We start from the raw sequence: 14,229 nt of genomic DNA on the forward strand, positions 1-14,229 counted from the left end.
CAAGCTGTAGTTCCTGGAATGATTGTTTAACCAGAGTTGAGGGTTGTAACCGTCGTTGTGAAATTAATGTGAGGAAGTCTGCAGAGCAGAAACCCACATAGCCCGTCTGCTGCAGGAAAGGAAGTGTTGATTCTCAGTCAACAGTTTTTTTACGAGTCCTAATAACCACTGAGAACAGATTCATATCTGCTGCTGTACACACTCTCAAACTCATGAACTCCTCTTCCTCTCTGCAGCTCTTTGTCTTTTTCTCTTTGCCTTTTTTCCACTGAGCCCTCCATCAACGGTTAACGTCTTCTTGGTCCCTTAAACCATCTGGTTGGAGGACTGTGGTCGTGCAAATAGATTATTGTTCAGGTTCAGCAACTCAAAATGCTTTTTGATCAAATAGCCATAGAAGTGAGGAGCTCCAGGAGCTGAACTCAGGAACTAAATCAGGAGCTTTAGATTGTTTTATAATTATAGTTTTTATTTTACATATATATATATATTATATTATATATATTATATTATATACATATATATATATATATATACATATATATACATTTTTTTTATATGTGAAGGCATAAATTATGCACTTTAGCATAAAATATTTATATTTCTTTTACACAGTACGTTGAATATGTTTTTCTTATATTTTTAATAAAATCCATCAAATATGTTCAATGAAATGAACACTGTGTCATCATTTCATAGCAGTTGTAGCTTCAAAGCAGCTCTGCTGTTTGTTCATGTGTGTAAACAACAGTGTTATCAGCGTAGAGGTTTACATCCACACTGACACAGTTATAAAAGGGGGTCAGCACTGAACCTGGTGGGACACCCACACCTACTGACTTGTATAGAAGAGCTGTGTGTATATACAGTATTTGCTCTTTGTTCAGCTTTGTTGTCCTTGTTTAGCTGTATGCTTATATTCATATCTTCCTTGTTCTTTAGTTTAGTTCAGTTGTGAAGGGACAGTGCTAATTAATAAATACACATGGTATAAAAAGGCCAGAATTAGTCAAAAGGCTATTTTTCATATGTTGTTCTTGGCCACGGTGTTACAGAAGGTATCCTAAAATACATCAGAACAAAAACATAAAACAGGACATGCAGTTTAAAAGTTGTAAAAGGACACACAGTTGTTGAAAGCAATATAAACAGGAGTGACATTTATACATATAAAATGACATTACAGACAAGCCGGACATATAGATAGAAGCAGCAAAAAGAGAGTTTAGTGCTGACATGTATTAATCACCCATTGATTTAATTGGGTACTTAAAGATCTATAGGTGTTTAGTTGTCTGATGTGACTTGTAATTATATTCCACTCTCCTGGCGCTGTGTGAAATTGTATTCAGAGCCACAAAAAACAGAGTCACATCACTTGTAGGTGTCAAGAAACACGACCGACGACGTTGATTCTGTTTCTGATTATTTGCTATAAAGCCAAACTGAAATCCATAAAGACAAGTATTTTTATAGAACACAGACACTTTATTGAGAATGTTACACTGAATGAATTTGACAAATCTGACTGTATAATGTATTAAAAAGAAACACAAGAACACAAAAAAACTGTAAACAATCAAATCAAATCAGACAGCTAAGGATTCATTTTAATGTCATACAAGTCACAATTAAAAGCGGAAATAAACAAAATCAAAATAACACTACACAAAATTTTTACTGAATAACTGAATATATATATATATATATTGTGTGTGTGTGTGTGTGTGTGTGTGTATTTATATTTTTAGGATGACAGTATCTAACCTTCATAAAAAAATAAAAATGTTACAACGTCAACACGTCATAATTGATATTTGTGAATAGCTATCAAAATGATGAATGAGATGAACTGATGAGATTTGATGTTGAGAAAAGGCGAGTCAGTCAGCATGTGTGCAGTTGGTGGACGGACCCTTGTTTCTGAGGATCATCAGCAGAAAGAGTCCACAGCAGTACACCAGACTCTTCACTATCAGCACTGTGTACAGCACACAGAGCAGCGTCACCTTGCACTGAGACTGAAAGGACACTGACACTGAAGTGCTGAAGGAAACATGGTGGTTGAAGGAGAGGCAGCATGTGATTTTACAGTCAGCTTGCTCCAGAGCTGGTAGGTGTGCTGGCTCTCTCTCTGGAAGACCAGAGTCTGCTGGAGCTGGAACCTCTGAAACACAAAAGGAGTGACATGTTTGCAGTTGCAGTGAGAAATGGCAATCTTCTGCTCCTCTGCTCTCTTTGACAGCGTCTTCACATGAAGCTGAATCACTGCTGAACACAGTCAACGGGCCTTCATTACCTTGTTCTGTTTGGGCCTCCACTGTGCCTCCCTCGTGCCGGACGTAGCAGCGGTATTTATACGTGCTGTTCTCTCGCTGATGGATCAGCAAGATGGCGGCGGTGCGTCCCGACTCTCTGAGCTCCAGCTGCTCTCCCACAGCAGGGGGCAGCTCCTCCAGAGGACCGTTCTCCTTCCGTCTTTTCCAGGAGAACTGGACCAGAGGAGGAAACATGGCTGAGGCCAGACACAGCAGGGAGCTCTTCCCCTCAGGGTGGGCTCTGGATGCTGCTGGGTACACGGTCACCACGGGCTTCACTACCGGCTCATCTGAAGTTTGACAGCAGCAACAAGCAGCACAGACACACATTGACACAGTCAGCTTACAGCACTGCACTGCATTCAGTGTGATCTTGGAAACTAAATGGACTCTGATCACTAAACTACTCAGAGTTCACTAGATACAGTCTACTGGATTCAGGTTCATATGGAACACACTCAGCATCTAATGGCAGCATGGGTTACAGAGCCGGTCCTGACCAATCTGGCGCCATAGGAAACAGATCAGCCGGCGCCTCTTGTATCGCAGAAACTACAGAGCTTCATGTTTTGACATTAAGCGATGCAGATCACACTCAAGAAAAACTGTATACCTCAAAATGATGGGAGGTGATGCTGCGGGCCACCCAGAAAATAGAGTCTATTTAATAGACTATGTACTTATGATGTTGTGGGCTTTTTGTTATATTTTGAAATAATAGTATTACAATAATATTAGTAAAAAATAGTAAAATTTATAAATTTAGACTATTTTTTCTTTCCTCAATTGGGGCGCCACTCTGGATAAATGGAGACCCAGCATTCAGCTATACCACCTATGCCACTGGCAAAAGAACATTATTTATTTAATAACTCTTTATTTTTATGTACAAACTTCATTCATTATAATTTCACAATAATTTGGAATTTGATTTCCTATATTAGGGATAATATAAATATAATAAATTACATATTTAGCTTCACATGAAATATAGTAAAGTGTCATTTTATAGATTATAATACATAACATATATTATATATTTACCACTGTATAGTTTACTCTAATTTTAAACAAACCTATAACCTAACTTTTATACAAAACTACAATGATGTGTTAAGATATGTGACATGTAAATAAACACTGCTATTTAAAATAAGATAAAACCTTATTGATCCCCTTTGGGAAATTTATATGATATAATATAATATAATATATAATATAATAGGAGATAATAGTTCATTTCAATAGAGGAAAATGTTTTCTTTCTTTTCCCGTTAACTTAATGAACATACAGTATTATAATAAATAGCATATTACATACCACCATATACTTCACTGTAATTGCAAAAGAAATAAATTAGTACATCAATAATTTCATCACTTTTTTCATAGCAAATTTATCTCAACTTTTTAAATAAATTTAAGATTCACTTTCAAGTAAAATATGTATCATTTTAGTATAAATACTATAAAGATTAAATAATTGTAGTATAAACAGTATAAATGTCATAGTATACTATGACATTTATATAAAATATAATATGATTTGATCATATTAAAATTAATAATTATGAAAACAATGTTCCTTTTCTTTCACATTAACATAATGCACATTAAAATAAATTGCACATTTATCTTCACATAAAATACATTTTTAAATTTAACAATTATAATATATATATAACATATTTACCATCATATACTTTACTTTAATTGCTAAAGAAACACAAAAACATTAATAGTTTTTAACATTTTGCATAACAATTTGAACTTTTATACGCAACTTCAATGATATGTTAGATCAAATGTTAAGCAATAATATGATATAATATAATACAATACATAGTATTAACCACCATTTACTTTTTACTACATGAGGTATATTTTGCCCTTTAAAAATTATTTATTAATTTACTTTACAACATATTTAAAGTTATTTGCTTTTCAAGATACATTTCCTGACACATATTAAATAATGTTTAATATCATATATGATCTAGTTTTATAAAAACAAGAGATGGTGCTGAATTACTGAGAGGATCAAATACTGTATATTTGTAACGTTTCCAATATCAAACTTTTTTATATATATATATATATATAAATCAGTTTAATCTCCTGCAGAAATAAAGAATAACTTGAGTTGTTCAGTGAGATTTAAACATTGTTTCAGCAATTATGAACCTTTTTAATGTAACAACAGCTGCATGGCTGCAAGAATTCTCTACTAATGATAAAAAAAATTAACTCATTAAAACACATTTTCAACTTGTTCAATAAAACAACTGAGGAAAAATGAATGTCTGTTCTTACCTGTTACATACAGTTTAGTTCCAGAGCCAAAGGCGTTGGGTACGTATAGTCCTAGCACAGTGAAACAGAGTGATACAAAAACCTGTCTGCTGTTGAACGTGTCATCATTATTGTTGCATGTAAGCCGAATTTTAAAGCTGCAGCTGGTTGAGTCAACTGTCAGGTGCTTTATATCTTGTCTGCTGTTGAACGTGTCAGCTGAGGTGAACGAGTCCAAATTATGAACCAGAATCATATTTCAGCTCCATGATGTGTTCCTCTAATGTTCATATTAACATGACTGTCTCTTCTTTTATTGTCTTTTTAGACACACTAGCAGAGTGTCTCTGTGGATCGTTGGTTCACACGTTCATGTTCCTCAGAGGATGAATCCTACTGACTTTGGTCAAGTTTTATCCAGTACCATCATCAGGTCACATTTTATATTGTCCATTACTTTGATTTATGACGTATGTGCATCAATTACAGGACGCTTGGTGACACAGCCAGTGTGTGTTGAACTGTTAGTGGCTTATTTTGGTGAAGTGAACATCTGAAATATTAAAGATAAAATTAATCTTATTGAAAAGCTTTGTTGACAATTTCAGTACAACCATTGATTCAAAGTGATTTCAGTGTTTGGATGTATGTATACAGGGTTTGACATTGATATAGTTATGCTGTTTTTAAAAACCTTTAAATATCTTCAATATTCTGTCACATATGGTCATGAGACATTTCTGTGTTGGTTAGCAGTTGAAAAGACATCTTAAATATTAAATATTAGGCTTCATCCTCTGGGGACCATCAACATCCACTGTAGCTGTCATAGGAATCAGGCCAAAAGTTCTCTATCGTATCGAGACTATCTCTCCAGCCTACATATTCCATATGTATGAGGAATGACCTCCCTTGGGTCAGGTGACATGGATACTTATTTAAGACACACTGGCACTGCCGGCCACGCCTAGACGCAAGTCTATAAAGCGCATGCGTTGGTGTGGGATCATTGCCATTTTGATCTCCACTTTGGAGCAGGTGCAGTACACGTGATCAGAGAAAGAAGAAAGAGAAAAAGCTAAACCAAACCAGAATACTGGATCAGGGTTACAGAATTGACTCCACTTAATTGGGGTAAGGAGCGGGCGTCTGTCTCTGGCAGCCTCCCCAGACTGCTGTTGTCCCTGTCTGGTAACTGTGTCTACGGTGTGCTGCGTGGCGGCTAATCCGGTTGACCAGGATACCAGGGCTTCCAGGACGTATTGCGAGAGTCGCTAACGAGTCCAGAGTCAGTTTGTCTGCTGTGCCGTTAAGTCGGCTACAGCAGCAAACGTTGACCGGTGTGTATGTGTGTTACTATCCTGCTGCTTCCGGGTTCCATGTATCACAGGACTGGATACCTGGTGACATCACTTCTTTGGCATTTGAAAGTGGTTTCGTTTCTTGAAAGGGAACGGAAAAAAAAGTAAGAAAGAAAAAGAACAGAGTAGCGAAAGAGAGGCATTTTTTTATTTTAAAAAAAATAAAGAAATCTTTTGTTCATCAGTATGGCAGATACTGCAGGCCATTCCTGTTTTGGTTGTAATGTTAATTTGCCAATGGAGGATGGGCATGGCAAGTGTGTTTCATGCTTGGGCTATGACCATGCACTGAGGGCTAAAAATGACCCAGCGTCATACAGGGATTGTTTTATTATGCCTCTTCGCACAAGGGAAGCCAGACGTTACTTTTTTAGAGGGAAGCGCCCCCGCTCCCCTTCCCAGGTTGAGGGGGCGGCTGAGCACCCAAGGGCAGTAGGGCAAACTGCACGGGGTCCCCCTTTTTCTGGGTCTACCTCTGCCTGCTCACAGGCTGAGAGTCAGCTGGAGGAAGGTCCTCGCCCCACCTCTGTGCCTCTGGATGAGGAGGAGGAGGAGGAGGAGGATGAAGTTGGTGTGCTTACCCTGTTTAGAGGATGAGACCAATTTGCCAGCTTGGCAGCAGGCCGAGCAGGTCTCAGGGGCAGCTGAGCCACCTATGGCTTTCCGGTTTAAGGATGGCATTGAAAAGGCATGAGGAGCGATTGAGATTCCTCTGCCTGAGAACCCTAGGGCACAGCCCTCTTGGTTTGAGGATGAGAGTGAAGCTCCACCTGTCCCTACCAGAGTACCCCTCCTTCCAGATTTTGAGGAGTTAGTGCAGAAGCAATTAGTTGCACCTACAGCAGCACACAGGTGGTCTGGTGTCAGTAGGCGGATGGCAGACATAAGTGAAGCTGAGAGGATTGGTTGTGGGCCAGTGCCTCCAGTGGACCAGGCATTAGCAGCCCTTATGTCTCCTTCTCAATCCTTGCTTGGTAGGGTTAGCTGCCCTAGCAAAAATTGCAGGACCATGGATGGTCTACTATTTAAGATGCACAAGGCTATGGCTGTTCAAACGAAGCTTGCCAATACTGGCGCCATCCTCTCATTGTATCTGCGTCAATTGCCACGCAGATCACAGGGTGAACAGGGGGGTGTAGGCCTGGCAGAGGAGATACACCAGGCTTCTTCTCTTCTACCTATAATAATGAGGGAGCAGGCTGAGGCAGCAGGCAAAGCTTTGGCATCCCTTTGGACAGTCAGGCGCCACCTTTCGCAGATTCCTGTTGAGCCCTCTGCCATGTTTGGTTCAGATGCGGTAAGTATGTTGAAGCAGGCCAGGGAGATGACTTTACTCCTATCCAAGGGAGCCATAAGGGAGGTGGAGCAGGGCAACCGGCAAGCAGGGTTTTACTCCCATTATTTCCTTGTCCCAAAACGGGACGGGGGACTCTGACCAATCTTGGACCTCAGGGGAGTCAACAAATATCTCTGTCCCCTGTGATGCAAGATGCTGACAGTTCCGAGGGTGAGACAGGCGATCAGCCAAGGCGACTGGTTCGCTAATATCGACCTCGAAGACGCCTATTTTCAGATACCAATCTGCAAAAATCACTGGCACTTCCTGAGGTTTGAGTTCAAAAGCAGACCTCTTTGGTGTCAGGGCCTCAAGGTGTTGAATTACCTCGACGACTGGCTAATATCTGCCCCCACAGAACAGTTGTGCCGCCATCATGTGTGTATGCTCCTGGAGCACATCCAGGGTTTAGGCCTGCACCTCAACACAAAGAAGAGCAGGTTGGAGCCGACCCAGGTAACACAGTTCCTGGGAATGATAGTGGACTCCAGGTCTGCCACAGTGACACTGACCTTGGAGAGGCAAGAGGCCATAGTGGCCTGTCCCTCCCAAAGGTCAGCGGGAGACTGTGTCTCCGCCTCATGGGCCTGATGGCAGCTACTGCTCAGGTGGTACCCTTGGCACTTCTGCACATGCGGCTTGTGCAGAGGTGTCTCCTGAGATTGGGGTTGTGCCCTCAGAGGTCCCTGTTAACCAAGGTGTCGGTCACCCGGAGGCTTCGTGTAGCCCTTCACTGGTGGGAGCATCCAGGCAACATTGCAAAAGGAAGCATGTTGGGTCCATTGGTTCTTCGCCGGCTGGTAACAGCAGATGCCTCTCTGGGGGCTTGGGGTGCAGTTCACGAAGGTTGGGGTGTCAGCGGACACTGGACTGGCCCCTGGGCAGGTCAGCACATAAACGTGTTGGAGCTGAGAGCAGTTCACCTCGCACTCAAGCACTTTATGCCACGTCTCTGAGGGCACCATGTGCTGGTAAGAACCGACAGCACCGTAGTTGCTGCCTATGTCAACAGGCAGGGTGGCCTGGGCTCTCCCTTCCTGTGTCGGCTGGCACACAAGTTTTGGATATGTGTACACTCACAGGTTCTGTCTCTGAGAGCGGTGCATCTGCCAGGCTCTACAAACACAGCAGCAGACCAGCTGTCCAGAGGAAGTCTAGACCCGGGGGAGTGGAGGCTACTTCCCAAGGTTGTATCAGAGATCTGTCACCGCTTTGGGCCAGTGGACGCAGATCTGTTTGCCTCCAGGGAGACACAACACATTGCCCTCTGTTTTTCTCCCTGGGGAGGGACAACACCCCTCTCGGGACGGACGCTCTGGCACATCCATGGCCTCAGGGCCAACTGTATGCCTTCCCTCCATTCAGCCTTCTCCCGCCTCTTCTTCAGAGAGTGCAGGCGGAGAACAGGAAAGTGTTTCTGGTGGCCCCAAACTGGCCCCACATGACATGGTTTTCCAACATTCCACCTCTCCTGCACGGAGCGCCATGGTAACTTCTAGTCAGGAGAGACCTGCTGTTTCAGGCTGGGGGGTCACTGTTCCACCCCTTGCCAGAGCGGGTAGTCACAACCCTCCAAGGGGCTCGGGCGCCCTCAACTAGGGCAGCCTACTCCTATCGGTGAGGGGTGTTCCTGTCATGGTGTGAGGCATACCAGACCCTTTTGCCTGTACAATCCAAGACATCCTGTGATTTTTGCAGGATGCAGGGAAGTCCTCCACCACCCTCAGAGGTATGTATGTATGAGTTGGAGAACTCAGACTCACCGAGAGCTGCTGTGTTCTGATCTCGCAGTTACTCAAAGGGGCTCATAGGCTTACAGCTCGTAGTAGAGGGCCAGCTTTTGGACCGCGTCCTGGGGGCATTGCAGCGCGCCCCTTTTGAGCTTATTGAATCTGCAGAGCTCAAATGGCTGTCACTTAAAACAGCCTTCCTTCTAGCAGTGACCTCTGCGAAGGGAGTGGGGGAGCTGCAGGCTCTATCTATCCATCAAAGATCCTGCAGGTTTCTGCCAGACGGTGTGATCTTTTGCCCTAATCCAGCTTTCCTCCCTAAAATACTCTCTGGAATGCACATGAGCCAGTCAGTTGAACTTTGTCCTTTCTACTCCCCTCAAGGGAGGGAGCCGATCGACAACAGTAGACACTGTGCCTGGTTAGGACCCTGGGGATGTACATAAAACCAACGTAGGTGTTTAGACGGACGGACGAAGTCAAGGAGACGGATGGGCCCACCAGGGGTGCGTGTGCACTCGACACGAGGTGTAGCGACCTCATGGGCATTGTGGCGGGGTGCCTCTCTAGATGAGATTTGCACAGCAGCCACATGGTCAGCTCCATTTACCTTCACCAGATTCTACCGCTTAAATGTTGCATCCGGCACCTCCTTTGGTGAGTTGGTGCTAGGTGCAACCCGGTTGTAACTTGATCTTATCCGCCCATAGGGCTGTGCCTCCTTTTTCTGGTCCCCCTGTTGGGGTGATAAGTGTCTCCCCTCAGTCTGCTTAGCGTCTTGCGGGCTGACCTGAGCGGCTTTCCTCCGGGTAGAGGCCTTTGTGCCTGGCAGGGCCTGTTAACTGGTTGGAGTGTAAATAGTGTACATTTGTAAATAGTTTGTTTATTGGGTAAACATACTTATTGGGCTGCACCGTCTCCTCTTACATAGTTCCCCATACATATGGAATATGTAGGCTGGGGTGATAGTGTCAATACGATAGAGAACGTTCGGTTAACCTTTGTTCTCTGAGTGAGAGACTATCTCTACAGCATGAAGCCGCTCAGAGACACGTTACGATCAAATCTAGCAATGATTCCATGCCAACGCATGCGCTTTATAGACTCGCTTCTAGGCGTGGCCGGCAGTGCCGGTGTGTCTTAAATAAGTATCCATGTCACCTGACCCAAGGGGGGTCATTCCCCATACATATGGAATATGTAGGCTGGAGAGATAGTCTCGATACGATAGAGAACTTTTGGCCTGATTCCTATGACAGCTACAGTGGATGTTGATGGTCCCCAGAGGACGTAACCAAACGTTCTCTTGTTGTGGATCAAAGTTTTGGTTGGATGGAAAGACTGAGCCAAGGGTCCCACTGCTCACAGAGAAAAACCTTCATTAAATACAAATACATTTACCATATCTCTGTTGAGGGGAGTTGTCATGAATACAAGAATTCCGTTGTATCATTTACTGAGGTGAAATTATCTGCTGATGTAAGAAATGTGTCTGGAAGGCTTTTATTGTGTTTGCATTAAGAGCAGAGTAGTATTGTGAGGAGAAATGGGATTTATTCCAGCAGCAGGTCAAAGCAGAGGATTTTAATCTTTATCATAATGATGAAGCTTGTTTTTTTCTTCATCATTTTGATCATTTTGTTTTAATGTATGTTTTTAATCAGACAAAAAGGACTTCTTTATATTTTAATCCCATTTATTTGTATGATGTATTTAAATGATTTCATCCTTGTGCCTCAGTGCCACTAGTTTGTCCTCACTGTGTGGAACAACAATAAACCTGCTGGATTATCTGATAAAAATATGAATGAATATAAAATCAAATGAATCCCTCAGTTCAGTTTGTGTGTGACTGTGGCTGGGATGGAGGTGAAAACCTGGGCTGTGGTTTACTGCTCTCTTCCTGTCACAAACACTGTTTGACATCTGTTCATCTGTTGGTTTTTGTACAGGCTGCAGGGATCATTTCTCACTGTGGAGATATCCTCTACAGAAGCAGTAGTAGGAGGCTGAATGACTGAGTTTAACGTTCTGGATCTCCAACTCACAGTCGTTCCGATTAAACACAGCTGAGAATTCATCTTCATGAGGCTGATTGAAACGTGAATCTATTTCACAATATTTCATATCAATATGCAGAATCCTTCTAAATGTTTCTGTGTCTCTCTTCTGGAACCAGTGTACATCATAACTGCCACACTGGTCAATTCTTTGACAGCTAAAGGAAACTTTGTCACCAACTCTCCTGGTCAATGTTAAATCATTCTTAATCGGCTCTGCTGCTATGGCAACCAGCGCTGTAGAGAGACAGACAGGTAGATGAAGGTGAGTGTCACAGTGTTTATTACAGGTGGACTTTGTTGGCTCCTGATTGGCTGGAAACACTCACCTGAACACAGACAGCACAGAGCAGCAGCTGGGAGGAAAAGCATTGTGTGCAGTGGTGTTTCCTCTGGTGAACCTGGGGAGAAGTGGCGCTCTGATGCAGCTGAGGCCAAACAAGGATGAGCTATGAGATCAGACGAGGGCCACGTGGTTCCTAACAGGTCCTCACACCTCCCATCAGCCCCTGCGGCGGACTAATAACACTGTTTACGCTGTTTGTTTTTTTTAGGTTTCCAAGGAGCTCACTCTGCTGTGTTGTCATGTATAAAACAGGGTCATCAGCGTAGATTTACCCACAATAGAGCCGTTTTTGTCTTTTTCAGGGGGGGGTGCAGGGGGTCTTTAGGGGGAGATAGCAGGTCAACAGTAGATGTCACATAGAAGTGGTGTGTATCATCTGAAAGCTGGGAACCTGAAGATTAATTTGAGATGCAGCTCAGCACTGTGTGTCAAGTCGTTTTTGACACACCCTCCAAAATACTACATTAAGACACCAAGACCGTGACAAACACCATAGAAAAAGCCATGCTGTGATTTGGAATCAAAAACTTTTGACATTGGAGATTTCTGCAGGAATTGCATTTTTCAGCATGCGATTGGATGGTGAGCACTTCTGTTGTGTAAACTGCTCAGAAGCCCCCTTATTGTCAATCTAGCTAGGCCATCCATCCTCTGAATGCTCTAGGTCTTTAGTTTGTGGCTGTAAAGTTTCATGAGGTTGTGATTATCCTAGAGGTCACCACAGGTCATTTTATACAATGAGGTCAAGTTTCAAAAAATTGTCTCACTTTAATGAAATGGCTTCTATGGGGACTTACATCATCACACATGAATACAGTTGGGCTCATTGGATCCACAAGAGTCTCAGCTTTACAGTGATACCCAATTTATGTAATTCAAGACCGTTTAGGGACCCCAGTATGCAGAAATATTAAAATATAAAATATATTTTAGAATAGGCGAAAATAACACATTTATACTGCATTCAAAAAACTGCATGTGATTATCATAAAGTGGGCATGTCTGTAAAGGGGAGACTCCTGGGTACCCATAGAACCCATTTTCATTCACATATCTGGAGGTCAGAGGTCAAGGGACCCCCTTTGAAAATTGCCATGCAAGTTTTTCCTCGCTAAAATTTAGCCCAACTTTGATGGTCGATTGGTCAGTGCGCCTCAACATCGGTCACCGATTGCGTTACTTTTGGACGGATCAGGGACGGCGTGTCAATATACGCTTGTTATATGCATAGTGTCCTTTCAAAATAAACTTCCATTTTCGCAGGAAGTTATGTTAAGGCAACACAACGACTTAGTTAGGGTTAGGAAACGGTCGTGGTTGACATTAACTTCACCGACTAACAACTCACGTGACACAATAAGTCAACGTTACTTTTAGTGTCACACGGGACACAAACACCGGCCTCCTGGTTGAAGTCTTGTGTTTGTTTGACCCATCTACCACCCCTCCCTCCCGCCCTGAACGGAATTGTTTGGTGCTGCTGCTGTGATGAATAAAACCGTCTCACTGCTGTCCTCTAGTGTCTGCAACCACACACTGTTTCAAACTGTCCTGCTACTAAAACTGGTTCTACTATGTGAGCTTTCTGCCGTTTTTGGCTTTACTTTTTGTCTGTTTATTTTCATTTTACTTCTTCCATCACTGGCGTTTGGTGTCATAGCTACTACATTTTGAAATAGCCTACCAAACTTCATGTCAGTTTATGACATTAAAGTGAAAGTATGCAATATTATCCTTCACTGTATTGCTTTCCTATGCGACCAAACCAAGCCTGGCATAAGAGTAGGTGCATGTAAAAAGTTTTTTTAAATATTTGAATAAATTATTTTTTCATTAGAACATTTTCACATTTGATTTAATCAGCAGCATTATTGCATCTATTGAGAAAAAAAAAAAAGTCAGGGGCCGCTGTCCGCGGTGCTGACAAGGCGTTCATGGAAGATGGCACAGAAGACATTTCTGTTGTAATTGTCCTCTCTCCGGTGAACAATACTGCTATTTTATACAAGATGGTGAAAGCAGCAGTCTATGCATATGGGGAATGTTCCAACATAAACATTTGCACTGGGGCTCATCACTATCATGTCACACTGCAGTTCACATACAGAGCTGCCAACTTGCATTTTTTTTTTTCTAGTGCAACAGCTATGCCATTTCCTTTCCTTCCAGCTGTGCATGTGCTGGGGGGATAAACTACTGAAGCACTGTTCACAGCTGAAGTGTGCTGCTGAGATCGTTGCATTAATTGTAAAGAAAAGCGTTGATCAGATCCTCATGTGATGTCAGACATCCAAAAGATTCACACACCTCCTGTCCTCATGGAGGATGGATTCGCGCTCCACATTGTGCTGTTAAAGATGCAACATCATTTGTGTAATGAAATTTCAAGACTGTCCTTGCCAGAAAAAAAATTTAAAAAACTGACTGCATTGGTTGTTGTTCAAATGGCCATAATGACCTACATTTTCCTGACAAGTGACCTCTTGTGGTGATGCGAATAATGACTGTTGACTGTGGAATTGGCTCTTAAACACAGCCACACATTCTCTCAAAGAGGAGGTCCGTCCGGACACTTGGGTTGACGAATCTTTGACATCGGAGATGAAAGTTTGTGTTCTGTCTCTTATCAACATTCAACACTCTTTTCCTAACCTTACCAAGTGATTTTAGTTGCCTAAACCTAACCAAAACGTAACCATGAAGGAAGATCAGAAAACACTCATATGAATCATTTTTGTTATATTCATATGGGTCATTTTGGAAGGCACATAGGGTCAGATCAATAA

At 42.5% G+C, this 14,229-nt stretch overlaps 1 protein-coding gene across 1 annotated transcript; it reads right to left on the bottom strand.

Annotated features, from left to right (window-relative positions):
• Positions 1–1,517: 1,517 nt before the first annotated feature.
• Positions 1,518–11,469, bottom strand: LOC141765258 (immunoglobulin lambda-1 light chain-like). Its single transcript, XM_074631326.1, has 5 exons — positions 11,427–11,469; positions 11,011–11,334; positions 4,632–4,682; positions 2,300–2,608; positions 1,518–2,167 (listed from the first exon to the last, which is right to left on the bottom strand). Exons 1-5 carry the CDS (start codon positions 11,467–11,469, stop codon positions 1,884–1,886), a joined length of 1,011 nt encoding a protein of 336 aa, XP_074487427.1. The 3' UTR covers positions 1,518–1,883.
• Positions 11,470–14,229: the final 2,760 nt, after the last annotated feature.

The sequence above is a fragment of the Sebastes fasciatus genome, chromosome 3, assembly GCF_043250625.1.
Source record: "Sebastes fasciatus isolate fSebFas1 chromosome 3, fSebFas1.pri, whole genome shotgun sequence".
Classification (NCBI taxonomy): Eukaryota; Metazoa; Chordata; class Actinopteri; order Perciformes; family Sebastidae; genus Sebastes; species Sebastes fasciatus.

What these genes read in the sequence shown, in the direction of transcription:
- LOC141765258 (XM_074631326.1), bottom strand. Translation starts at nt 11,469, where the DNA reads ATGCTTTTCCTCCCAGCTGCTGCTCTGTGCTGTCTGTGTTCAG. An exon ending in CTGTAGAGGATATCTCCACA is followed by an intron (nt 4,683 to 11,010) that starts GTGAGAAATGAT and finishes TCACTGTGCTAG; the next exon opens with GACTATACGTACCCAACGCC. An exon ending in AACTAAACTGTATGTAACAG is followed by an intron (nt 2,609 to 4,631) that starts GTAAGAACAGAC and finishes GTCAAACTTCAG; the next exon opens with ATGAGCCGGTAGTGAAGCCC.